The sequence below is a fragment of the Stegodyphus dumicola genome, chromosome 10 (assembly GCF_044657685.1).
Source record: "Stegodyphus dumicola isolate Sdum_Otavi_A_Nest chromosome 10, ASM4465768v1".
Classification (NCBI taxonomy): domain Eukaryota; kingdom Metazoa; phylum Arthropoda; class Arachnida; order Araneae; family Eresidae; genus Stegodyphus; species Stegodyphus dumicola.
The window spans coordinates 59,562,630-59,588,007 of NC_140777.1; the positions used below are offsets into that span (position 1 = coordinate 59,562,630).

Consider the following 25,378-nt stretch of genomic DNA (forward strand, 5'->3'; position numbering starts at 1 on the left):
AATATTCAGGTCTGGTGACTGTGGTGGCCAGGAGAGATGGGACAACTCATCCTCGTGCTCAGAAAACCAGTCCTGGACAATGTGAGCTGTGTGAACAGGGGCTTTGTCTTCTTGGAAGACACCATCACCATCGGGGAACAAAGTTTGTACCATGGGATGAACTTGATCGGCCAAAATGTTCACATAAGTCTTGGCAGTCATATGCCCTGACACAGTTATCATGGGGCTAGCAGAGAACCACGATATGGCTGCCCAAACCATAACAGAACCCCCGCCATGTTTCACTCTTGGCAACAAGCAGTCTGTATTATAGGCTTGAGATGGCGTTCTCCAGACGTAAACTCGGCCAGAAGTGGGAAACAATGTGAAAGAAGACTCGTCAGACCATATTACTCGCTTCCACTGCTCTATAGTCCAGGCTTTATGACTTAAACACCACCTTTTCCTGTTACGGGCATTAGCATCACTGATGAGTGGCTTCTCAATTGCAGCACGGCCAGCAATTCCCTGTTTATGAAGCTCCCTTCTAATTGTTTTGGTACTCACAGGGTTCGGTAACACAACATTCATTTCAGCAGTAACTTTTGCAGCTGTGGTCTTCTTATTTTTCGTCACAATTGCCCTTAATGATCGTCTGTCACGATCACTTAGGACACACTTTCGTCCGCGCTGTGATTTAGCAGATGATGTTTTTCCGCTTTTCAAATATGAGGAATAAATCTTCGATACAGTACCTCTTGAAACACTAAACACCTCGGCTACCTTGCTTACGAAAGCACCTACCATACGTGCTCCAACAATTTGCCCACGTTCGAAGTCTGTTAACTCTGACATAATGCAATGACAACCTCACATAACAGTACTCCGACAACAACTGAACTGTTTAGCACATTTACGAAGTTTTATAGGTATCGTCAGTAGTCAAAAACGCCAGCGCCACCTACATATTTCATTAAAATCAATCTTTCTTTTCAAACATGCATTTCACAAGGTGTTTCCATATTTTTGTCCATGCACTGTAACTCTAGTGAAATTCGCTTAAATAAGTTTAAATGAAGTTGTATATAAAAAAAATGTGCATAATTTACTAGGTCGTACAAGGAAGTAATGCGGTGTCCTCATCAGATATTTTTAATTAATACTTTCCTCCTTAAAGATTAAAAGTACATATTTTACTTTCTTAAAGTGCTGGAAAACCATTATAATATTAAAATGATATTCGTATTTTCAATGTAACTTTCTGTTGACAGAACCATTTCGCGCTGCATTTGTTAATTCCTAATCCGCTTAGCCACAATGAATTCTTTTTTAAAATTTCTTTCATAACCAGCTAATCATCTGCTTCTCTAAACTAGTAGACAAAAACAGTAGGTCAAATGAAATACTAAGAGGTCTTGAAAAGATAAAAATTCTCAAATTCCACAGTGTTCCGTCAAGGAGAAATTAAGGAAAACAAATTTAAAAAGAAAAAAAAAAAAAAAAAGAAGAAGAAGAAGAAAAGCCCCCGAACCGGTCCCGCGTTTGATGGGAAATGCGAAGCTTGGAAAGTAAAATTTCATCTGTTTCTAGAGAGACCGGTTCGGCGCTAGTGTTCTCGTGACCCACTGAGATCTGTGGCTCTTCGCTAGCGAATCGTCTGCGGCATTCACAGTCGAACTGAATGCGCCTCGCGGGTCACTTTATCCGATCTTCCCTGTCCAGCATCATCCCCAGGCATTTTTTTCAGCGCGCGTGCAAGACTTCAGGTTAGTTCTAAAAAGTTTTGTTTTCTTTTTCTCAGGCCAAAAATCGACAAGCATTTTTACTCTCGTTCCTCATCAGATAAAGTGCCCTTGAAATTTGTTTAATTTTAGTTAATTCATTATTAAACTATAAATATAACATTAATTAATTCAGTTATTAAGGACGATAACATTATTTTCTCGTTAATTTCGAATGCCATTTAAAATCGAATATCTGACCATTATATTTTGTTTATAATCTCATTTTTAAATGTCGACTGCAAGATTTGATGTTGATTATCACCATATTCTATATTTTATTTATCAGTTGTGAATTTTAACTGTTATCGCAATTTTCACTTTTTTCAAAAATTTTTCATACCAAAACTCGATAAGTATTTTTATTTTCGTTCCTCGTGAGATAAAAATGGTCTTGAAGTCTACTTACTAAAATTTAAGTGAACATTAATTATTGCTAAAGTTTAAGCATTTATAAGTACAGTTACTGTTAAAGTGAACATTAATTATTAGGGATGTAAACATTATTTCATCGCTAATTTAGAACATCGTTTAAATTTGAATATTTGTTTTGGTTATTGTGAAGTTTCATTTTGGTGTGGTGTGGTGTATTTAATTATGGCAAAGCACACTAGGGCTATCTGCCTAACGGGAGGGATGCCTTCGTGGAGGACTTTCTAAGGGAAACTGGCTCGTATACACGTTACACATGGGGAAAACCACGAAAACACCCATGCAGCCAGCCCGTTCGCGGGATTCGAACCTCGGACCGAACTACCAGTGTTCAGTGACTTTACCGCTCGGCCGCTGGTGGGCCGAAGTTTCATTTTGATTTATCATCATATTCAATACTTTCTTCATCAATAGTTGATTTTAACTGTTACTGCAATTTGCTCTTTGTTTCCAAAAATCTTTCATCCCCAAACTTGATAAGTATTTTTAAAATAATCTTGGAAGTTTACTTAATGTCAGTTAATTTATTACTCAAATTTAAAAAGAGCATGAATTAATTCAGTTGTTAAGGATATTAACGTTATTTCTAAGTTAATTTAGAAGAGCGTTTAGATTCGAATACCTGACCATTTTATTTTGGTTATAATTTCATTTTAAATGTCTTTTGTAAGATTTGTTTTTAATTATAATCAATAGTTAGTTTAACTACTATCGCAATTTACATTTCCGAAAATTTTTCATCCCAAAACTCATGAAGTATTTTTATTCTCGCTTTTTATAAGGTAAAAATAGTTTTGAAGTTTATTTAATTTTAGTTCATTAATTACTAAATTTTAAAAACGACATTTGTTTTCTCAGTTACCTTTCAAGGACATTATCATTACTTCCTTGTAATCTTGAACGTCGTTTGAATTCGTATATTCGATCATTTTACTGTGGTTATAAACTTAATATAGATTTCGATACTTTTCGATTATCCACACTTTCACAAATAGTCACCAGTTCATTAGCGACTTTGGTGAACATTGTTTATCTGACTATCTTAATGCTTCATAAGTACTGTTCAGTTCATAAATAATAATAAAAAAAGCATTTTATTAGAAATTAAATATTTTAAGAGAAAAAATATCTATTTGGTAGATAAAAAAAAAAAAAAAAAAATCAGTGAAATGACGATTACTCAAACGCATAAGTATTACGTGCATATTTGGGTTGGCTGTTGTCGGGTTATATATTCGAAAATGCGCCAAAAATATAGAAATTAAACTGAATATCGAAACGAGGCTTCGAATAATCCGACAGTACCTAAATTTCTGCCGTAAACTTTAATTTCAATTAGCAAAATATTCTATATATTATTTACCAAAAGTTTAGCTTATTTACAAAGTTTTAGCATAATTTTCACTTTGTTTTCAAAAATTTGGTTTTAAATTACTGTCAAACTGTGGACTTTATTTCTCATACGATGTTTTCAGTTATTACAAACATTCATTGCTTTATTTCTCAGAAAGTAATATGAGATAAATTACGCTATAAAAAAAATAAGATTTATATTTTACCACATTCTGTACTACGCTTCGTTTCCTAATTTTGTGTTTGACTTTTGGTTTTTAAAAGCTGGTTTCAGTTCTTATGACATTTCTCAATTTTTATTTGCTTGCAGAAGACTACAAACAGTCTATTTCAAACAGTCGATTTTGAACAGTTCCCCAAAAATATTATTATTTCTTTACTTTTAGAGAACATCTATTAAGTTCGAATATCCGAATACTTTGATTAATCATAATTAAAATTTCTGTCGTAAAATGTGAAGTTAATTATCATCATATTCTATACTTTATTTCTCAAAAGTTATTTTTAATTATTATCACAGTCTACATTTTGTTTCCGAAAATATGATTGTAGTTATTGTAAAATTTTATACTTTCTTTCTGAGACGATGTTTTAGTTAGTGTTAAATTCTGTGCTTTGTCTCTGAAACTGATTACAATTAAAATACCTTTTGTCGGAGGTGGGGCGAGGAGTTGATTTTTATTGACAACACATTGTGTTCTGTGTTCTGTTTTTAAAAATTTATTCTGTTATATTTAGATTTGATTTTTCAAACATTTATTTCAATTTTTATCGCAATGTTTGATTTAAAAATTTGTGTTCAAACGTTTGCGAAATGTTTGCTTCAAGCATTTATTCCTAATTTCCCCCAAAATGATCTACATTATTTTCGTATTCTTTGCTTCCTTTCCCTAAAATTAATTTTGATTATTCCATATAAATTTAATTATTATTAAATTCTTAGAAAATTATTTTGAGCACAAAAGGACTACTAGTCTAGAAAAAGGATTTTGCGTTGTTTCCCTTTAAATATCGTCATCCGTCAATTGCCATTGACGTCATCGTTTTATTCACTTTTCACTCGAGTCTCTTGCCATTCGGCAAAATGTAAGGTATTTAGCTTTCCGTTTGAATCTTTTTGTTGTGGATTAACAAACTAAACGATTAAAAATGAATAGACGCAGTTCTTAAGAACATTATTTATTTACTTTCCAATCGGATTGATTGAAATAAAAATGAATTTAATTTATAGTATATCTAACTCAAAACACTTAATGAGTATTTTTAAAGAATGAAGTTACATATTTTTTCCCGTTTATGCTATAACGTTCCCTTGTTAGTATCAAAAATATGCTACAAAATGTTTCTTTCTTTTACTTGGGCTATCTCTATTGATAGTCTTTTCTGACAAACCATATTAAACTTTAAAAAAGCTCTTTTGGATGACCATTAAAATAGGAACTTTTTCAGATTTTTTCCCCTTATAAATTAAGTGCAGTATTTTCTTTGTTAAGTTGCATACAGCCTATATTTGTGTACTTGCAAATTAAATATTGTCTGACTGCAGCTTTAAATATTAGCTTAATCATAATAATATGCCTTATTTCATAATACGGTCCGATAATATGGCTTATTTCATAATGGTCTTGATTTCGAATAAAAATTATTTGAAATTTAATGTTTGAAAAAAAGGGGAAGTATTTATCAAAATAAAAACTGAGAATATTAGATAATATAAGTTTCTGAAAATAATCTCAAACATTTAATTTTAAATACATTAAAATAATTTACTATGAAATACGGTTTCTTTTGAAGTGTAATTTATCTAGCCTTTTTCCCGTATTAAATATTTTTAGCAAAACTAAAATACTAACCTTAAAAATCAATATCTTCTCTTTAGACCACATTTTTTTACTCAATAAAATATTATTCAAAACAAAAATGATTTCAAAATTGAAGATGATTTGAGAGACCATCTATCAGGCCTTGTTAAATGTAACAAATTAAGCTTATTTTTTTGTCTTCATGCATGTTTTCAGTCATTAAATGGATTGTAGAATTTCTATGTGTTGTGCTTGGTTTAAAGTTTTACATACTTTCAGTAAGTTAAATATGTTTACAAAATTCGTTTTGAATATTGGTAACCCGATGATAAGGCTTATTTCATAATTCCATATTTAGGATTATGAAATAAGATTATGAATAGGATTATGAATATTCCGTATTTAGGAATATTTGAGCTCCATATTTAGGATCAGCATTACCTAAATATGGAGCTCAACGGAATATTAAACATTTTTATTGTATTTTCTGGAATTGCTTCATATGAAACAGCATGTGATTTACAATGTGAATAACAACTGGAATGTGATAGCGTAATCTTAAATAATGAAGAATCAGTATGTATGTATGTTTGTAAATTTCTCGCATTCTGGGAAAACGAGGGTACTTAGAGTTGAATACATATAGTGGTCCTTGAAGACACCACGGCATATAGTCCTCCTCAAAGACAGTATTTTGAATTTCGAATTTGTTTTTGATTTATTTCATATTTTCTATGAATTTAATGAATTTTGGATTAAGAAACTCGGCGGTATGAAAGTGAGCAGAGGCAAAACTGTTCGTAATAGAACATTTTTATCTCCAACGCGCGAGACTGTTGCCATTCGATGAAATGTAAAATATTAATCTTTCAATTTTAAATAACAAACTCGGCTATTCAAAGGCAATCTGTTTCCATTTCTGGAAATAAAATACTTTTATCTTCGACGCTCCGGTGTGTTACCATTCAGTAAGCGGAAGATATTTAACATTCGAATTGAATCTGTTTGATTTAGAAGCCATAAGTATAGTTCTTAAGAATATTTTTTTTTTATTCTTTAATCTGCTTGATTCGTATAAAAATTCATTTAAATAAGGAGATGTTTATTTAGGAAGATTTAATATTTTTTATGAAATTATACTAACTGAGCTCATTAAAATCATTACTTAGTTAGTTTTATGATAAATATTTTAGGCTTCTGGCCGCGCAAGTGGCTGGTCTTTGAAATAATGTAATTTGTGAATCTTTAAATAAATTTCAATAACCTTAAATAATGATGGAAAACTAGAGTTTGAAGTCATATTTCGAATCTTCTTTTTAATCCAAAGGGGCTTTGTCCCTGAAGGACTAGTGTTTTCGTTTTGTGAATTTGTGTCGAATCACTATAAACGGCGTATCACTTTTCAAATCGTTGCCACCAAATGTTAGAGTCCTGCATTATGTTTGAAGAAATTAAAGAATGAAGAATTGCATAAATGTATGTATGTTTCTCGCATTGTGATAAAACAACGGTACCTAGAGCCATCCAATTTTGAATGATGTAATCCTACTGCGAATATGGTCATCTGAAAGCCTAAATTTGAAATTTGGAATTTGTTTTATTATAGATTTCATATTTTGTAAAACTTTAACGAAGTTTTGATTAACAAACTCAACGATTTAAAAGTGAGCAATGGCAACACTTTACGGGGGTAAAAGAACCTTTTTATTTCCACCAAATTCTGAACACATATACATGCTGCACCAAAGGGAGGGAAAGCGACAGTTTTATATCCCTCATTTTACTGGGCCGACTGACGATACTTAATTTGTGTTTTTCATGTCTCGAAAGCGCGACTTAGGATATATATTAGATTTATATATAGTATTGTTCTAACATAGGTATTTTCACACAAAATTGTACTTTCTCTTAAATGACGTACTGATTTTTGTTTTCATATTTCGATCCTACTACTAAAATTATGCCAGAATATTAAATTTTGTAGAATAGAATATGAAACTTACCTAGAAAATTTATAATTTATCTTAGGCCATTTTTTAAGTTTGCGCCAAGAATATTTTCTTAATTTATGGTAACCTATTTTCCTTTCCTTTTCGTTAAGCGTCCTTTCGTAAGATGGAAAAAAAGGTGCATCGTTTATTTTTTTCATGTAATTTCAACAAAATGTAGACAACATTTAGCGTTATTATCACTTATAACAAATATGCCAAATTTCAAAACGCGCCTACACTTAAATTCACGTATAACTTGGAAAATTTTGAACAAAAACTCTAACTTTTTTTGCAGGTATGCCAAGAAATATATCTACTTTAAGATGATGGTAAAAATTTTATATGTTATAGTTAAAAATTATTTCGAAAAAATTATAAAAATTACTAAAAACTACAAATTTAAACAAACAAATAAGAAAATAGCTGCGAATTTTATTTGTATTGAACCTAAATTTCGACCCGTGAAAGAAGTTTAATAGAAAGAAAAAAAAAAAAAAATGTCAATAAATATATATCAGATTCAACTAACATTGAGGAGCTAAAATTTTGACAGCTAATTTTTTAAAAACTACTCTCGCGATATTTACAAAGCTTGGCAGTTTGGTACAATTTGAGTCGTAAAATTGAAATATGGAAAAAAATCAGTATTACATTTCAGAAAAGGTCCAGTTTTGTGTAAAAATGCCTATGTCAGAACAATACTTTATCTAAATCTAATATGTATCCTATGTCGCGCTTCCGACACATGAAAAACGCAAATTAAATTTCATCAGTTGGCTCAGTAGAATTGTCAATTTGAGTGTATGTGTATACAACACTCACAGTTCTGCCCTTTTAATTAAAAAAAATCGAACTTCGAATTTTCTTTTTGTTCATTTTACATTTTCTCTGAATTTAATGAATTTTTCTTTAGCAAATTCAGTGATTTAAGAGCAAGCTGTTATCACTTGGGATAGGGTAAGATATTTATGTTTGAAATTTATTCGTAAAACTCAGTAATTTAAAAGCAATGTGCTATCAATCGGCAAAGCTTAAGATATTTATATTTCAAATGTAATCAGAAACTTAAATATTTAAAAGAAATGTGTTGACCAAAATAAAATATTTTCGCTTCTTTCACGCACCATTGTATTACCATTTGGCAAAGCGTAAAATAATTCATTTTTCTTCCAAATTTAATTTGTGCTTTTTTGCAAGCAATTTTAGCAATTTTAGAGCAATAAAGGCAATTTTGCATCTCTTTTAACATTAATTATTAGCTGGACCGTGAAATTACAGTAGCTGGGCTCATTAAATCATTAAAATTATATATATTTTCTTTTTTATAATAACCATTTCATTCCTTAAATTTATATCATGGCCTTTTAAGCATTTCACTTACTGAACTGGTCATTGTTAAGGTTTCACTTTCGACTTTTTCAGTTGTCGAAATGCAAGTTTTTATTGTTGTTATTACTAATTTTGCACGCAACCTTACGCAATGAGAGTTTTCAAATATTTTAACAAAACACAAGATATTTAATTTATTTCTATATATATTTTATAAATCTGTCATTGGTAAACTGAGCCATTTATAGACAATAAAAGTGTTTCTGAATCATTTTAATCATAATTTTACTTGGAAATAATATACGTAATTAATATAAATTAAAACATATTACATTTATATTATCTTTAAATGAAAAATTCTTATAAATATTTGCTGTGTTATCAAGATTAATGAAATATGATTCTAACATCATATACACTCATGTCCATAAATTAAGGATAATGCCAGTTCCGTCAAATAAAGGTTCAGAAACAAAACAAATGTGACGTTTCATAAAGCCCATTTATTAATCAAAAGATAAAAGAACAAAAAAGATGGTGTATGTACGATACCATTCGTAAAAACTACGATTTTTGCTCCCGGGAGCAATCACCAAAAATATCTCCCTTACAAAAACTTAATAGTACATGGTTAGTATGATGGTTAATACATTGTATGTCTCTCAAACAATGAAATACAGTCCGTACAACACTTAGGCATGCTGCGTGTCAAGTTATTGAGCTGATCTTGGGAAAGATTATTCCACTCAGCAAGCAATGATCTCCGAAGTTCCGGTACATATGCAGGAGGTTCTTGACGGGCTGCAACTCGTTGGCCAAGCATATCTCACACATGTTCTATTGGATTCAAATTCAGGTGAGAATACTGGCCATTCCATACGGGTGATATCATCAGATTGAAGGCATTCCTTTACAATGTTTGCACGGTGAGGACGGGTGTTGTCATCTATAAACACGAATTCTGTGCCCAAGGTACAACGTAAACAAACATACATGTTGTTCCTGAATGAAGTCCGGATAAATTTAGCCTGTCATGGTTCCGATCTGAGCATGCAGATCTGTTCTGGAGCCCAGTATAATTCCAACACAAACGAACAGTCCTGCGCCGGTGTCGTTTAATGACGTTTTCTTGATGGTAGCGGGTACCTACAGTTCTTCATATGAAAGTCCGACGTGAATCAGGCTGCAAGCTAAACCTGGACTCGTCGGAAAACATCACACAAGCCTACTGTGATGATGTCCACATTGCGTGTTTACTACTCCAGGCTAACCGCTGGCGACAGTGAGTTGCCGTGAGTGGAACACATCTGACAGGCTTGCGAGCATATAGACCAATCTGTCCCAAACCTCTGTACACGGTTTGCCTTGAAACTGTCGTCCCCATGACTGAAGATAGTTGATGAGACAGGTCTGATGTAGTGTTCCGTCTGCTTCTTTTGGCAGTTATTGCCAAATACCGGTCGTCATTCGACACTGTAATTTGGAACGACCTGAACAGTAATGTCTACTGACATTTTCATCACTTTGAAATCGTTGCCAAAGCCTAGAGACAACACTTAGGCAGACATGAGAGATGACACTTTGGGCTATTCCAAGTTCCTCGGATACTTCCATTTTAGTACGCCCACACTCCAGGCGGCAGTCAATTCTACCACGTAAAAAATCATTCACATGCGTCCTCTGTGTCATAAACTATTCAGTTGTGGCACTGAGCAGCTTACAGAACGCTTGTGAACAATTTTACTTCTTTTCTACCATTCCTTATATACACTCTCGTCATTGTGACGTACTATCGGCGTCATCTGATAGCTTCCTGTAATTTGCATATCATTCTTGAAGATGTGTGAGATTATTCTACAGGTGAAATTTTTACTTCCGAGTTTTACTTGACGAGTTTGATTTCCGTGTGATTTTAAATTATCCTTCTTTAAATATTCGTCTTAGACATGTACTTTTCAAACACGTGTTTCATAATTTCGTCGTAAAATATTTTTTTAAAAATTTGTCTTAGCTATATACTTTCAAAAGTCTGGTTTTTACAATAAAATTATTTGTTTAAATACCAAGTCTTAGACATTTACTTTCAATAGTTGCTTTTCTAATAATAAAATTATTTCCTTAAATATTGATCCTAGATGCGTGATTGGAATCATTTCTCATCATTATAACGGAATTCTTTCTTTATACATCAGTCTTACACACGTACTTTCATTCGTTTGCTTTTGTAAAATTAAAATTAGTTTTTTAAATATTGGTCTTAGACATATACTTAGAGTCATTTTACATCATAATAACAAAATTCTTTCTTGAAATATAAGTCTTAGATATGTATTTTCATTCATTTAGTTTTAGAATGAGATTCCTCTTAGATTTGTACTTCCAATAATTTCGATTTATAATAATAAAATTATTTCTTTTAATATCAATCTTTATAAGTCTTCGTTGCATAAGTTAATCCATTGCGCTAAACGTAAAGTCTTTAAATATCTTCCTTCCGGCGTTACAAATAGTGAACTTTCAGAGTGCTGCCATTCGATGTCATCTAAAATTAATTTAGCTTTCGAATTTTATGCCTTAAACGAGAAAATTAAAAGCAATAAATGCTTTTCTTTGTTATTTATGTCTCATGAAAAATAAAATAAAATTTAAATTAGCATTTTGTACTCCATAATTTTCCCGCTGATTATTTTAATACTCAAGTTCTTTGGAAAATTAAGATCTTTGCGTTTTCAGTAACTTCAAGAGAGAGAAATAAGTAATAGAATAAAATAAAGTTTAAAATGGTAATGAATTTTATTTAGCTGTATTTTGTAATACATGACAATTAGAGATATCTGTTATTAATAACAGTTATATGTGACAGTAATTTTTCTGAACACGATGCAACTTCTAAAATAGATCTAAATAGATTATGGTGCTGATTCAGAAGTCAAACAACAAAAATCAGCGTTAATTCACAAAATTTTTTTTTTTTTTTTCATTTGCGGTTTTGCAGCTGAAGATGATGGTTCGGTAAAACCATCGAAACTAGTCCTGTGAAAATTTTGTGAATTAACGCTGATTTTTGTTGTTTGACTTCTGAATCAGTATTTATTCGGCGTGTTATTGTGTCTTAGATTATGGTGATTTAACAAAACCACTTTATTATTTATAATTACATGTTAAACATTCTAAAAACATGCTCTGGTGAATTTTTTTTTTTTTTTTTCTTTTTTTAAATCTAACGGCTGATTTTTATATTCTATGACAGGCGGTGGTTTCAGTTGTAGTTTCTGTACACAGTGGTTTTCTTTCTTAACAGAAACAGAAGTAACACTTCAAATGCTCATAAAGATTACAAACTGGATATATTCTAAATTAAATGTACTTTAAATTATATCAGTTACTTTAAGTTATTAAAAGCAAAATAAAAAAAATATTGTTAAGAAAAGCCTTTATAAGAATTTCATGTTTCGCGAATGGTAGTATATTTTATTATTACCATTCGCGAATTTTATTAAATTTATTTTAAAATTTAACAAATATGTAGTTACGTATTAAGCAATTAAAAGGATAGAGGGGTTGCTTGACTTTGAGAACTCTTCGAATGAGGTTTTCAACGTCAAAAACAGTAGCATCTAGAATTTTTCAGTCGTTAATAATAACTTTTCGCACTTGTCACTTAGAATCAATTTGAAAATTTAATTTCAAATAAAATCATTCGAGCCTAAATTTATCCCTAACTCATAACAAGCAAAGCTCTTATTTTTTTAGTTTTTCTCCTGTTTACGTTAGAAATGGGCCGGAAAAACGTGATTGCTTTCAAGAGGGTTTCCCCTTCGAATCTATCATTTTCCGCACTGTTGAAATTTGCTTTGAGTGCTATAAAATCTGTCAAATCAGATATACCTGAATTTGGACTCTCTGTTCCGTAGGCTCTTTTCCTGTGAGTGCCTTTTGTTTGGGAATATTTACAGTGGCTCATATTTTTTCGGACATTTGTATTTTTGAAATTTGTATGCATAATTCTTCCACTAAATATTGAAACACCGATTACAAATTTTTTCCTAATATATTATTTTTTCTTAACTTCAGGATTTTGCTTGTTATAAAATAAGTATCCTCAAATTATTTTTTATAATGAAATAATTTATTTCAAGAGTGTTAATCAGTAATTTCTCATCATGTTTGTCATTCAAATGTTTTGTTGAGATGTTTCGAAAGACGATGATGCTTGTCATGCATGTTATCCTAAATAAAGATACATCACAAAAATTATCGTCTGCATTTGTAAATTACTATTTGTTTAACAAAATATATTAATAATCCGTGACTGAAGTGAACATGGCAAGACGCTACAAATTACAAGCAAGCAATGTTCAAAATTTATCAACTTATGATTTTAAAGATGATAAAAATATTCAGAATATTAAAAAATTTTTTGATGCAAAGAGTACTTTGCATGTATTAAAATGATGGAAATTGCATAAAACTGTTTAAAATGCACTGAAGACAGTCCAAGCTAATGCGGAAGAACCGCCGATTTATTCCACGAAAAATCAAACAAAACCCAAAAATTAGTGTTGCAAAACTTACACCGGATTTAGAAGAAAGACTTGCAATAAAAGTTAACCATCAAACTTATAAAAGTCATTAGGGCTCATGTATAAAATAGGCGATCAGCAAGAAGAAAATTCTTCGTCAAAAAGATGACAATAAAAATACGCCTGGATTTTGTAAAATCTAGGATAAGCAAAGATTTATCATATTGAAACAATGTTATATTTGCAGAAGAGTTAAAATTAATATATTTCCATCCGATGGAGAAATTACTGTGAGAGCGAAAGCCGAATGAAGAATTGAATCCGAAAAACCTGTTTTAAGCATGAAGCTAGAAGCATAACGGTTTGAGAATGTTTCGCTGCTTTCGGAATGGAAAATTTAGTTTTTATAGGAAATAATATGATCACTATAAATATACAAATATTCTTAATGAAAAACCTGAAAGCATCTGAAAGAAAAACTTGCAATGCAACATATATTCAAGTTCAATCAGGATAACGATCCTAAACATACAACCCAAAACGTTCACTTGTTGTTATTACACAGTTGCCCTGAAGTTCAGAAATCTGCCATTTCTTCGGACTTAAATCCTGGAGTGCATGGAGAGCGTTGGAGAAAACAATAAGGAAACGTAATAGTTCTTAGAAACTCTACTAAAAACAATCCTTACAGAGGAATGGAACCAAATGGAACCTTGACAAAATTAGCTGAATCAAAACCAAAGCTCTTTTAAAATTGTAATTTTATCTAAAGGATATCTAACAAAGTATTAATGTTAGTTTCATGTCTTTATTAATTATAAACTGCTTGTTGCAAGTGCTCTTATGCGAGTTCATTATCAAAACTTTTAGAGTAAACCTCTTTCTTTTTAGCCCAAAGGGGCAATTTGCCCAGAAGGGCTATTAATTTCGTGTTGGCTTTTTTGCGTCTATTCGCTGTAAACGAAAAATCACTTTTCAAATTCTTGCCACCAAATATTAGAGCCCTATATTGTATTTCAAGAAATTAAATAATGAAGAATCTGCTTAAATGTATGTTTATCGCACTGTGAAAACACAACGATACCTAGAGGCATCCGATTTTGAATAACGTAATCCTCCACTCGAATATGGGGATCTGGAAGCCCGAATTTGGAATTTATTTTATTACCTATTTCATATTTGGTCAAACATTAAAGAAATTTTAATTAACGAACTCAACGATTTCAAAGCGAACAGTGTAACACTGTACGATTTTTTTTTTTTTTTAATCTCCAGCGCACGAGACTGTGTATCGGAAATTCTAAAGATATGCTATTAGAGACATTAGGACTTTTTTTGAAGCAAGAGAAGTAAAACATATGCAACGCCTTCACGAACGGCGGATTTCTGGAATATGCACCCACCGTGCAGACCACCACACCACAAAGGCATGCCAAGAAGGTGGGAGAAATACCTCCCCTTTTTGTGCAACTGGGGTTTTTAGGGGACCGAATCGCCAAATCCTGGGGAAGGAGAATCATCATCCAGAACCCTTTTAGTTCGGGCGCCACTGCAGATACATTAGGATTTTTTTTGGGAAGCAAGAGAAGTGAAAGATATGCAACACCTTCGGGTATCGAACCGCGGACCTCTGGAATACACGTCCAGCTTGCAGACCATCACACCACGAAGTCATGCCAAGAAGATGCGGGAAATACATTATATACTCTGTTAAATATTTCGTGATATTGCTTTTGAATTGAATTTTATGGCTAAGAACATGATATTTAATAAGTAAAGATAACACACAAAACGTTAAAAAACGCCCTTTTGGGCGTTATATATAAACTGAAAGCTTTCAGATTTTTTTCTTTCTTTCTTTTTTAAAACGTTTGGAATAACTTTTTCGAAAATAAGCAGGTTTTAAAAAAGATGATCATTAGTATAGGTGAAAGAAAATGTAATTTCGAAAATATTTAGTAACTCATGTTTGGAAATAAAACTGTAAAACACAAGTGCCCAGAAACAAATGTGTTTTCAGTTTTATTGCTGAAGCTTTAAATGTATGCACCATTTTAGCATGTACATTGGAATATCTGTAGCAGCTTACTGTTGAGCGTTGCGGAATGTGTAATTCAGAAGTGCACATCAGTATCGCAACAGAGTTAGAGGTTTCTAGACGGACCAATGAACTTCCAATAGTAACTTTTTTTGTCATGTGATCAGACTAAAGCAAAATGGCAAAATGGCAAAATAATTAAAATATTGTGTCTTTCTTGCGAAACTTTCCTGTGCAAAATTAGATCAAATATTGTAAATTGTAAAGATTTCAGTCTCGTTGAAAAAAATTATACATACACATTATACAATGCAAAATAAAATGCAAACAAAAGCTATCAAAGCAGGAGCAGGACAAGCCTATCGATCCATTTTATAAGTCTCTCCTTCGATTGCGATACCGATGTGTAATTAAGAATTATGCTTACAGGATCGTAGATTTCTTTTTAATAACAACGTGAGATGAGCAAGAAATGACCTAAAATAAATACTAGCTCACGCAAAGAAAACAGCTATAAATAATGCGAGGAGAAAGCGTAGATAAGGCAAAGTTTCTTTAACACGCGAGAAATAGCACAGATCTCCAAAATCACTGACAGAGCAATCTCCAAGCAAAGCCTCATGCAAAGATAAGTGTGAGCTGAATAAATGAACTAACTCATTGATATTGTTATCAAACTGCCAAAGTTCCGCCCATTTGTACACGAAAACATGGGAAATGTGTCCCTTGTGGCGATCAGCAGTTTGGTTAATAGGGTCAAAAAACAGAGCTATTATAAAAAATTTATTCATTTTCAAAACGCTATATATTCAAAAGTATTACAAAGACAAATATGAGTGATATATGAAAATAATCCTAGTCACCAAGCTTTCTGCACACTCTACAAATGGTATGTGTGCGCCCTCTGAGTCCCATGACACGTATCCAAGCTTTAGTTGAACTCACTCCAGACATTTTGTAGCGTAATCCTGTCAATGGTCATCACTACAGCATTAGTTCATTCCCCCAGTTCTTGTAATGTTTTTAGTACTTGGGGTACATAAATAAGGTTCTTAATGTCCCCCAAAAGGAAGAACTCATAAGGCGTTAAATCAGCTGACTTAGGGGGCCAGAGGAAGAAAACGAGGCCATCTTCACCAACACGCCCAATCCAGTGATTCGGAAGTTCATCGTTTACGTACTGACGAATTTGAATGTTCCAATGAGGGTGCAAACTGTCCTGCTGGAAGAAAAATTCCTTGGTTATAGTCTTGGTATATAAAGTTGGTGACTTTGAGATTATTTTCAAATATCACTTATATTTGTAGCATAATACTTTTGAATATATAGTGTTTTGAAAACGAATGAATCTTCTATAGTAGTCCTGAATTATAAAATAAATTTTTGAAGGTGACATAAAGCCGCCAAATAAATTCATAACTAATTACAAAAATAACCAGGTGACAGAGAAATGTCGCTAAATAAGGGATTATTTTAGTCAATGATGTAAAATACGCAAAAAGAAAAAAAAAAAAAAAAAAAAGTAAACGTTTATTTTGGAGTAGATTTGTTTCTATCAATTTGGAGGGCGATCAAACACAGGCTTCTCTTCTTCGGAAGCAAAAATATTTCTGTAGATTTCTTTTTCCTTTTAGAGAAGGGGAGAACTCTAAAAGCATCCGCTCAAAGAAATTTTTTTGGGAAGGGAGGGGGGCGTACCTATTTTAAATTTCACATTGGCAAGCTCTCTTTTCAGTGTGGTATGCCATCAGTATATTAAGATTAGAGGTACCATATCGGTCAAATTATTTCCAGAAACGTTCATGCATGAACTGTTGCATTAAAGACAATGTGAAGATAGTTCATAACTTTTTTTTTTTTTTTTTGCATTTTCCTAAATAAATTCTGTGAAAGTACCTATTTATATATTTTTGATTTATCTTAAATTTGATATTAAAAATTTTGATTTATCTTAAATTTGGTATTAAATTTGGTTTGGATATTTTGATTTATCTTAAATTGGTTAAATTTCATTGCTATTTCGAACAGCACTTTTTTTCATTGTTTAATATAATCAGAATAGTCATGGATAAACGTGATCACATTAAGTGGCACCTATTGTAACAAAAGGCACTAAAATAAAAATAATAGCACCACAAAAATTCATTCATAAGGCACAAAACTTAGTAAAACATGATCGAATGAAGACAAATATTAACATAAATTTATAAGAGTATCAAACATATTATTGTTCAAGTTCCTCCTAAGTACTTCCAGTTCTTAAAAAAAAAAAAAGAAAGAAAGAAAAAGCGTGTTCCGATTTTCTTGTGAGCATCTAAATTTCAAACTCTCCTGCAAAATATATAAATGTAAAAAAAAAAAAAAAAAAAAAAAAAAAAAAAAAAAGAGAGAGAGAGAGAGAAAGAGAGACCGAAAATTTAACGTCAAGCAAAGTCGCGGAAATCTAGCGTAAACAACAGAGGTCACTATCGTACGTTTTAAGTGGGGAGTAAGTACATTTTTAAAAAGAAAAAAGTTTTATGAAATTCTGAGTTCTCAAGTTTATTCGAAACTTCCCTTGCATACGAACCAAGTAAAAGAAATATTGAAATTAACGGGACATGCTTGAAGTGAATTCATCCTTGCATAGATACCTCATCTTTGCATTTGCTTTTATAAAGCTCTATGAATAAGTTAGGTTCTGCGGAATTAAATTTACAAAAAATAAATAAATAAATAAATAAATAAATAAATAAAATAAAAAAAATATAAAAGCATTTCCGGTAACGCTTTATGGAAGCTAGTGGTTCTCCTAATGTCCCACGTAGCATCGTAAGTTCAATTTAATAGCTCTTAGAGTTTAAATTCACATTAACTATTCAAAAGCATTTTACAGTTGGTTACGTACGAGTTCCGTTTGATGATAAAATTTATAAAACTCACCTTTCTCCTTTTATACGGTTTGATGCTCGGCTGGAGCTTTTTTTATTCAAGTGTTATACATCTACAGGTCATTTGATTTTCGAGAAGCAAGACCTGATTTCCACAGGGCAAACGAGCATGTGTCCTGGGCGTCCACTTTCAAGGAGGGATCTAAATCCTTTCTTTATATATATGATACAAAATAAACTAAAATAAATTAATACGATGAAAATCCGCACCATATTCAATTCGGAACTAAACATATGCAATAATAAAAAAACAGATGAACAATGGTAAATTGCATGAAAGAAGCAATATTGAAATCAGAAATGAAAAAGAAAAAAGTAATTTACATCTACATCAACCTGTTTCTGAACTGGCAAAGACATAAATTAAAAATTAGAGTTTAATACTTAAAATGATCTCAGAAAATTAATCAAAGTAATCTGTGTTTCTATCAGTTCAACTCCTACAGGCTGAAGTAAGTAGTGCAAAAAATTGCAGAATTCTAGCATCAAAACCATAAACAAGCTTACAAATCTAATACATAAATAAATAAAAGAAATTTGAATAGACCGAGTCTCAAAATTAAAAACATGTAAACATGTAATGTTATACACCTGTTCAAAAAGTATCGAACCTTTGGTCGGTAAAAATGCATTTATTGATTTGGAAATCTGAAACACTAATTCACTCCAAAGTAGTCTCTTTGGTAATGGATATACTTTTCCCAGCGCTCCCGACATTGTTGGAAGCACCTCTGAAACGCAGTTTTTGGAATGATGAGCAATCGTTCCGCATGATGTTCTCCCTCGACTTAAATCAGGTCCCTTTTAGACGCTTTTTCAGCTCGGAAAACACCCAAAAATCGCATGGAGTCATGTCAGTTAAGTAGAGAGCTTGACGAACTATAGGAATGTTGTGCTCGGCGAGAAAAGCCTGAATTAAAAACGCAGAATGGGTAGGTGCGTTATCGTGACGGAGCTGCCAAGTTTTCGCTGCACACAGATCGGATGGTTTGCTTCACACAGCATCAGGGAGGCGATGAAGACCTCCTGGTAGTACTCCTTTGTGATTTTGGCCATGCGGGCTTACTCATGATATACCACACCACGGGAGTCAAGGAAAAAGGTCAACAGGACTTTGCTGTGGACTTCCTGAGGTTATTTTGATCTCGGGGTGACGAATGTTGCCGCTGTGATAACTGCGTCCTAGTTTCTGGGTCGTACCCGTACACCCATTTTTCCGCCTGTGACTATGGTGTTCCGAAAGATGTGGTCACCTTTGGCATTGTCCAGCATGTCCTGTGCTACGTCCAGACGCCATTGCTTCAGCTCCATTACTAACAGCTTCGGTACAAATTTCGCGGCACTCTTCTCATGCCCAAATCCTCGTGCAAAATTGAATGTATGGATCTAATGCTTACCTTCGTCTCATTCACAATATCTCGGACAGCGATACGACCATCCTGCAAGACCAGAGTTTGCACTTGCTTAACTACATTGTCATTCCGGCTTCGTGAGGGTCTACCTGAACGTGTTTCATTGTCTACTGATCTGCTACCGTTTTTGAAGCGATTGTACCACTCCTTGATGCGAGAGGTGTTCATGGCATCGTCTCCGAAAGCCTGTTGAATCATGCTAATGGTTTTTGCTAGGGTATCGATAAGCTGCTGGCAAAATTTCATGCAATAGCGCTGCTCAAGTCTTTCAGTCATTTTGCAACCATTCCACGAACCCTGAAATCGGACGAACGCGCACTACACGTATTCACTCTTTGGCCGACTACCAGCAACTGACGCTTTCTGAGAAAATAATTAGGAATGAGCATACATGTCTTCTAACCTCTTACACCGAATAAAATCTCCTGCGCTTCATTGGTTTACGCCGGAAAGAATACAAAATTAGGTTCGATCGTTTTTGAGCAGCATGGTTTATATATGAGATAGATATAAAATTTGGATAATCTCCCTTTCTGTCCTAAAAATAGTGGCTGCTTATAATATATCAATCTAAACTGCGTCATTTGAATATTAATCCAAATCATACGATCCTACATAACGCTGCAATGCAGGTAAATTTTAGTCGACCAGCGAATGAGATGAAAACCAAAAGCTTTTGACACACTTCTAGGTTTTCTTCTAAATTGGTGGCACTTACATTTGCTTGGTTCTATCTAATATTTAGCGGTTGACTTCTCTCTATTATCCACTGATTATGTGGTAAGATCAATAGGCTGCAGATTGCTCTCATAATGATATGTTGATCAGAATGTGTGTCTCAAGAGTAAGTTTGTCCAGAAATAAAGCATGTTGAATCTATGCCAATACCATCTACAACCACTGTTCATGATTAACAAGTATTTCTGTCTTCTTTCACCCGCATATCCTAAATTATTACATACACAATACGTTGGCAATAATTGGTGGAGTAGATAGCTGCATAAAGTGGAAGAAACTTTCAGAGCTGGGAAAATTAAATATCTTTTTTCTTATTGATGGTTCATACACATGTTTCATCAATTGGATACAAACAAAATGAGCGCTACGTGCGCCCTACAGTTCTTGGAAGTTACATGTTAAGACATACAATGGATGCTGGAGAGAAATTAGCCGCAACGTATTATCAGTAGGCAAGTAAGCGCAGAAAGTGTCGCATTCAGAAGAAAATGTGGGAGAGATAAAAAAACAAGTTCTGGTTTCAATTGAAACCTTATTCATGGATTGTATAAAAAGTATCTACACTGCAGCGTTATGTAAGATCTTATGATATGGATTAATTTTAAAATGACGCAGTATAGATTGATATGTTATAAGTAGCTACTATTTTTAGGACAGAAAGGGAAGTTACCCAAATTAAAACGAAGGATAAAAGATGCTATAGTAAATCAAGATTAGAAGTTTGCTTCCCAATTTATCTTACATATATGTATCTATATAAATTTGTTTTGATTCTGTTAATATTAATTAATATACATCATGTCCATATAAACCTCCATGAAAGCATGAGACTCCTTCAAAAATGTGAACATTGTTTCATCGTTATGTAGATGGACTATTGTTCCTGAAGAAGGCCCAGTGGGCGACTTCTTTTTTTCTCGAGGCACGTCTTCAGAAGTCATGATTCATTTTTGTATTATGATTCAGAAGTCATGATTCATTTTTGTATTATTATTTATAAGGCAGATAAACCAGCCTAGTGGTTCTTGAGCATAAAGATATTCGTACCTTTATGAAAATTACTTTCATCGAATTAACTGGTTTACATAAGGCGACAGGCACGCTTATGCTGGGATATGTCAAACAACATAAATTTAATGCGTCACATTTCACATTTAGTCGTATTTAACGTATAGTATTATTCGTACTTTACCATAGCTCTATCTCATAATATTATGGTAATACTCATAATATTATACCATTAAAAATAACGTATAAAAAAGTTCACTATTCTTACACGTTCACTTTTTAATATTTTCTCATAATATTATACTATGGAATACCATTAAATTATGTATTCATGTATCTTATTACTAAATGCACTATTATTGTACTATAATATTATACACTGACGTTTTGCTTATTGTCATATGTATCATCTTATGCAAGATGTCCTGTAACCATTTTTGTAAAGTACTTAATGGCACTTGGTCTTTCAGCCATTGCCTTGTTGTGGTGGCAGCTTGTTGTTTTTTCCACTGATCAGGCATCATTCCGATCGGTTTTACCTTAGGTCGGAAGCCTGGTCAGTGGCGCTTAACCATAACTCTTATGAAGGAGCCTTGCAAAACTGTGGATGATTTATATAAAGATGCCCTTATGATAGGGTCCGTCATGAAGGTATTCCGAAAGCATCCCTTTCCTTCGATGATGTTAGTGATTAACTCTCTGATTGGAGAGTTGGTTTAACCATTAAGCTAAATAACCACCATTTTTTTTGGTTTTATTTGATTATAGAAAAGCACTCGAGGGCTATCTGCCTAAAGGAAGGGATGCCTTCGTGAAGGACTTTTTAAGGGAAACTGGTTCGCATACACGTTACAATAAGGAAAACCACGAAAACGCTCAGGCAGCCAGCCCGTTCGCGAGATTCGAAGCTCGCACTGAACTACCAGTGTTCAGTGACTTTATCGCTCGGCCGCTGGTGGGCCAAAATAAGTACATGTTTTGAAAATCAACGAAAGAGGTTACCATAAAAAGGTGTTTAGGGACTCAGGAATGCGGGCATCACAGAAAGTCAGTTATACCATGAGATGTATGGTGCAGCTAAACCAAGACCAAGAGAGAAGGACTAAGGGAAAAAACAGGTGCAGAGACTAAAATAAGTACTTATATAAATTTAGCTAATAAATGCTGCTTAAATACAGGTTTTCATGAGCACACTTTAAAAGCCGTGTCAGCAGTTGTTTTTTTTTTTTTTTTTTTTTTTTTTTTTTTTTTTTTTTTTTTACCGGATGATTGTAGGAAAATCAGTAATAATTGGCATAACTTTTATGTTAGCAGGAACATTGTTCAGCCATTCAACATCTTTACCTTCTCAACTTCAATTAAATGAAAGACAGCAGTTAACATTAATCCGAGAAAGAATTTTCCTAATTTTAAAATTCAAATTGAACATGCTTTCACGCATTAATAATTTTATTTTTCATTTAACTCGGCCAGGGTCAACTTCAGCAACAATCGCTTATCATCTAATTCTATAATCGTGGCATTTACATGTTTCTGTCCGTGACGCTAGTCGAAGTTCGAGGTTTTTCTCTTTCTTCAACAGACATTATTTTATATTATTCGTGTGTGTTAAAGAGTTCATGTTAAAGAAATTCATGTAACTGGAGACTCAAATTTTATTTTTGGACTAGTTTTTTTTACTTATTAACCATATAGTTCCATATGTACTCCAGCATGTTATCTATGTTGTCATAGAAAATGTTAGATTACTGCGTTAATTACTTCAATGTAAGTTGAAAAAATGTACTCACATATCTTCCTTTGGTGAAAAATTCCTGTATATTGCGCTGTCGCAAACGGAAATGAAAATTCTTGGTAACTTCATGACCAACGTAGTTGTGACTCTCGTTAAGGTAGCGCTGAGTTCAGATGTTTCAAAAAAACTTTCATAGCGTTCAAGCGTTTTAACAAAATTTCATAGCGTTCAAGGTGTGTAACACTTACTGGCCGGTCAGCGGACTGATATTGTCCTCCTCACTTTCTGCTAATGACATTTTTTGCACCTCAGACACAACTACTTGTATATCTGATTCCACTGATCGCATACTGCAACATCGTTAATTACACTAACAAACTTTTCAAATCTAACTTCAGCGTTCGTAACTTCTTTTATAGAATATTTCATTCGTCAGACGAAATAGTATCGGTGTCAACATCTAATTGATCAACGGGATTAACGTCCTTATGTCTCCAGGCTCTGCTTAAACAGTTCTGTATGTGTTGTGATAATGCGGATTTCCAGAATGACAGCGATAGCTTTTATTGCGTCAAGCATATTCCAAGTATGACAAATTGCAGATGACACAAGTCGTTTGCGATAAGACCTGTTCATAAGTGCAATAATGCCTTGATCCAAAGTGCGAAGACGACTTGCGGCATTTGTGGGAAAAAATTGAACCTATACATTGGTTAAGTTGAAAAATTTTCAAAGTTGAAATAAACTAACGATGCAATAGACTAAAAAAAGAGTAACTAATTTCGTGGTAACCAAAATTCGTGTTAACCGATAAAATTTCCTGTAATATCATGAGCATCGCTGCCGGGACCGAAATTTTGTTCATGTTAACCGAGTGTTCGGATTCAACGAGTTTGCGTTAACAGGTGCTTACTCTAATGGTACAATTTAGAAATGTTAGAACGAAAGTTAAATAAGGGAGAAAATAGAGTTTTAATTTATTTTCTTATATGTCATTCTGGTATTCTTTTAGTTATTTGTATATCAAGAGAGGCGGTAAACTCAGGGACCACCTCGGGCGGTAAAAGCTCTAGACATACCTTTGGTTTTACTTGACGTGACATCCTTACCCAAACAAAATTGATATTTGTGAGTAGAGAAATTCTTAGGAAATTCCAGACACGTCCGATGTCGAAACTGCTTTTTGGTAACGTTTCTTCCGTTCTTAATCGGCGAGAATGGGTAAGTGATGTGTAAAGGTCACCTAACATCCAAGAGAGAATGTCATCCACTCTTTTACTTACAACAGGTTTCGCTGTGAACGTCGACAGAGGTTATCTGTGAAATATTAAACGGTTACGATGCGAGGAAAGAGTTATCTGTACACGGTTGAAAAGTCAAGGCAACCAAGATTAGACACTAATAAGATAATCTGTAGTCTGAATTGAGAGTAAAAGAAAAGCAGAAGCATCCCGTTTTCGCCGAAGGCAAGATGACATTCGAGACTGCTTGCAATAACTTGTCAAAGGGCAGAAACATTTTATTTAATATTCTTGATGTCTGAGACTTTTCTTGTTATGATAACTTACCTGAATTGGGATTTTTGATTTTTGTCAGACGAGTGAAGGTGACATTTTCCGTCAAATTATTTTTTGCAAACTCGCTGCGAGAAAACTGGCATCATTTTTTTTTTTTTTTTTAAAGCTAAAGCAGGCAGTTCTTCTTGAACGGCACATTTTAGGAGAGTAAATTTTTGCTTGAAACATTATTTTATGGGGTTAGTCAGGTAAATCATCGAGGCAGGTAAAGAATAGTTAGATTCTTAACTGCCGTATGAAAGTAAATTGACAAGAGAAAGAGTTTTTACTCTAGGTAAAATATTCAAAGAAATTTTCACGTCATTTTGACAGCTGCATATTCTTGTTATACCTTTTTATTCCTTTGGAACTTCTGAATTCAAATTACGAATATCAAGTAAATTATGATCACGATTTATGAGGAAGAATTCCACATTAAGGAAGAAACATTTGCGAGTTTTATTTCCGTTATTGCTAGGGAAATCCAAACAGGAACGGGGAAGGAAGATCTTTTTAAATTTTTTGCACTTTATTTTAAAATACAATCTCCAGAACAAAGTTGGAAATATTCGCTGCGAACTTTCACTACAAATGCTGTAACTGCTGGTAGTTGTGAGAAGCTTTATCTAACTAAAAATCATTATTTATTTGTTCAAGAGGTGCAACAAATTCAAGAAACGCCCCTGGTGGCAAACTAAGGGACCGCCCCGGGCGGCAAAAGTTCTGGCTACGCCATGATGCGAACATGGCAGAAAGTGGGAACTTTACAGT

The 25,378-nt window shown here is 33.1% G+C and overlaps 2 protein-coding genes across 2 annotated transcripts in view; one reads left to right on the forward strand and one right to left on the reverse strand.

The window, feature by feature from the left end:
• The first annotated feature begins 1,572 nt into the window (after positions 1–1,572).
• Positions 1,573–25,378, forward strand: part of LOC118204865 (prolyl 4-hydroxylase subunit alpha-2-like) — a 202,132-nt gene continuing 178,326 nt past the window's right edge. The window contains exon 1 of the mRNA XM_085824969.1: positions 1,573–1,745. The gene's annotated coding sequence lies outside the window, so the exon portion shown is untranslated. The remainder of the gene's footprint in view (positions 1,746–25,378) is intronic.
• LOC146994975 (protein GVQW3-like) lies at positions 16,226–19,846 on the reverse strand. The gene is made up of 2 exons (XM_085825112.1): positions 19,556–19,846; positions 16,226–16,450 (listed from the first exon to the last, which is right to left on the reverse strand). Exons 1-2 carry the CDS (start codon positions 19,844–19,846, stop codon positions 16,226–16,228), a joined length of 516 nt encoding a protein of 171 aa, XP_085681238.1.

Excerpts from the sequence above, each read along its gene's own strand:
- LOC146994975 (XM_085825112.1), bottom strand. The coding sequence starts at position 19,846 with ATGACTGAAAGACTTGAGCAGCGCTATTGCATGAAATTTTGCCAGCAG. Across the intron at positions 16,451-19,555 it reads ATATTGTGAATGAGACGAAG|CAGGACAGTTTGCACCCTCA; the intron begins GTAAGCATTAGA and ends TTTTTCTTCCAG.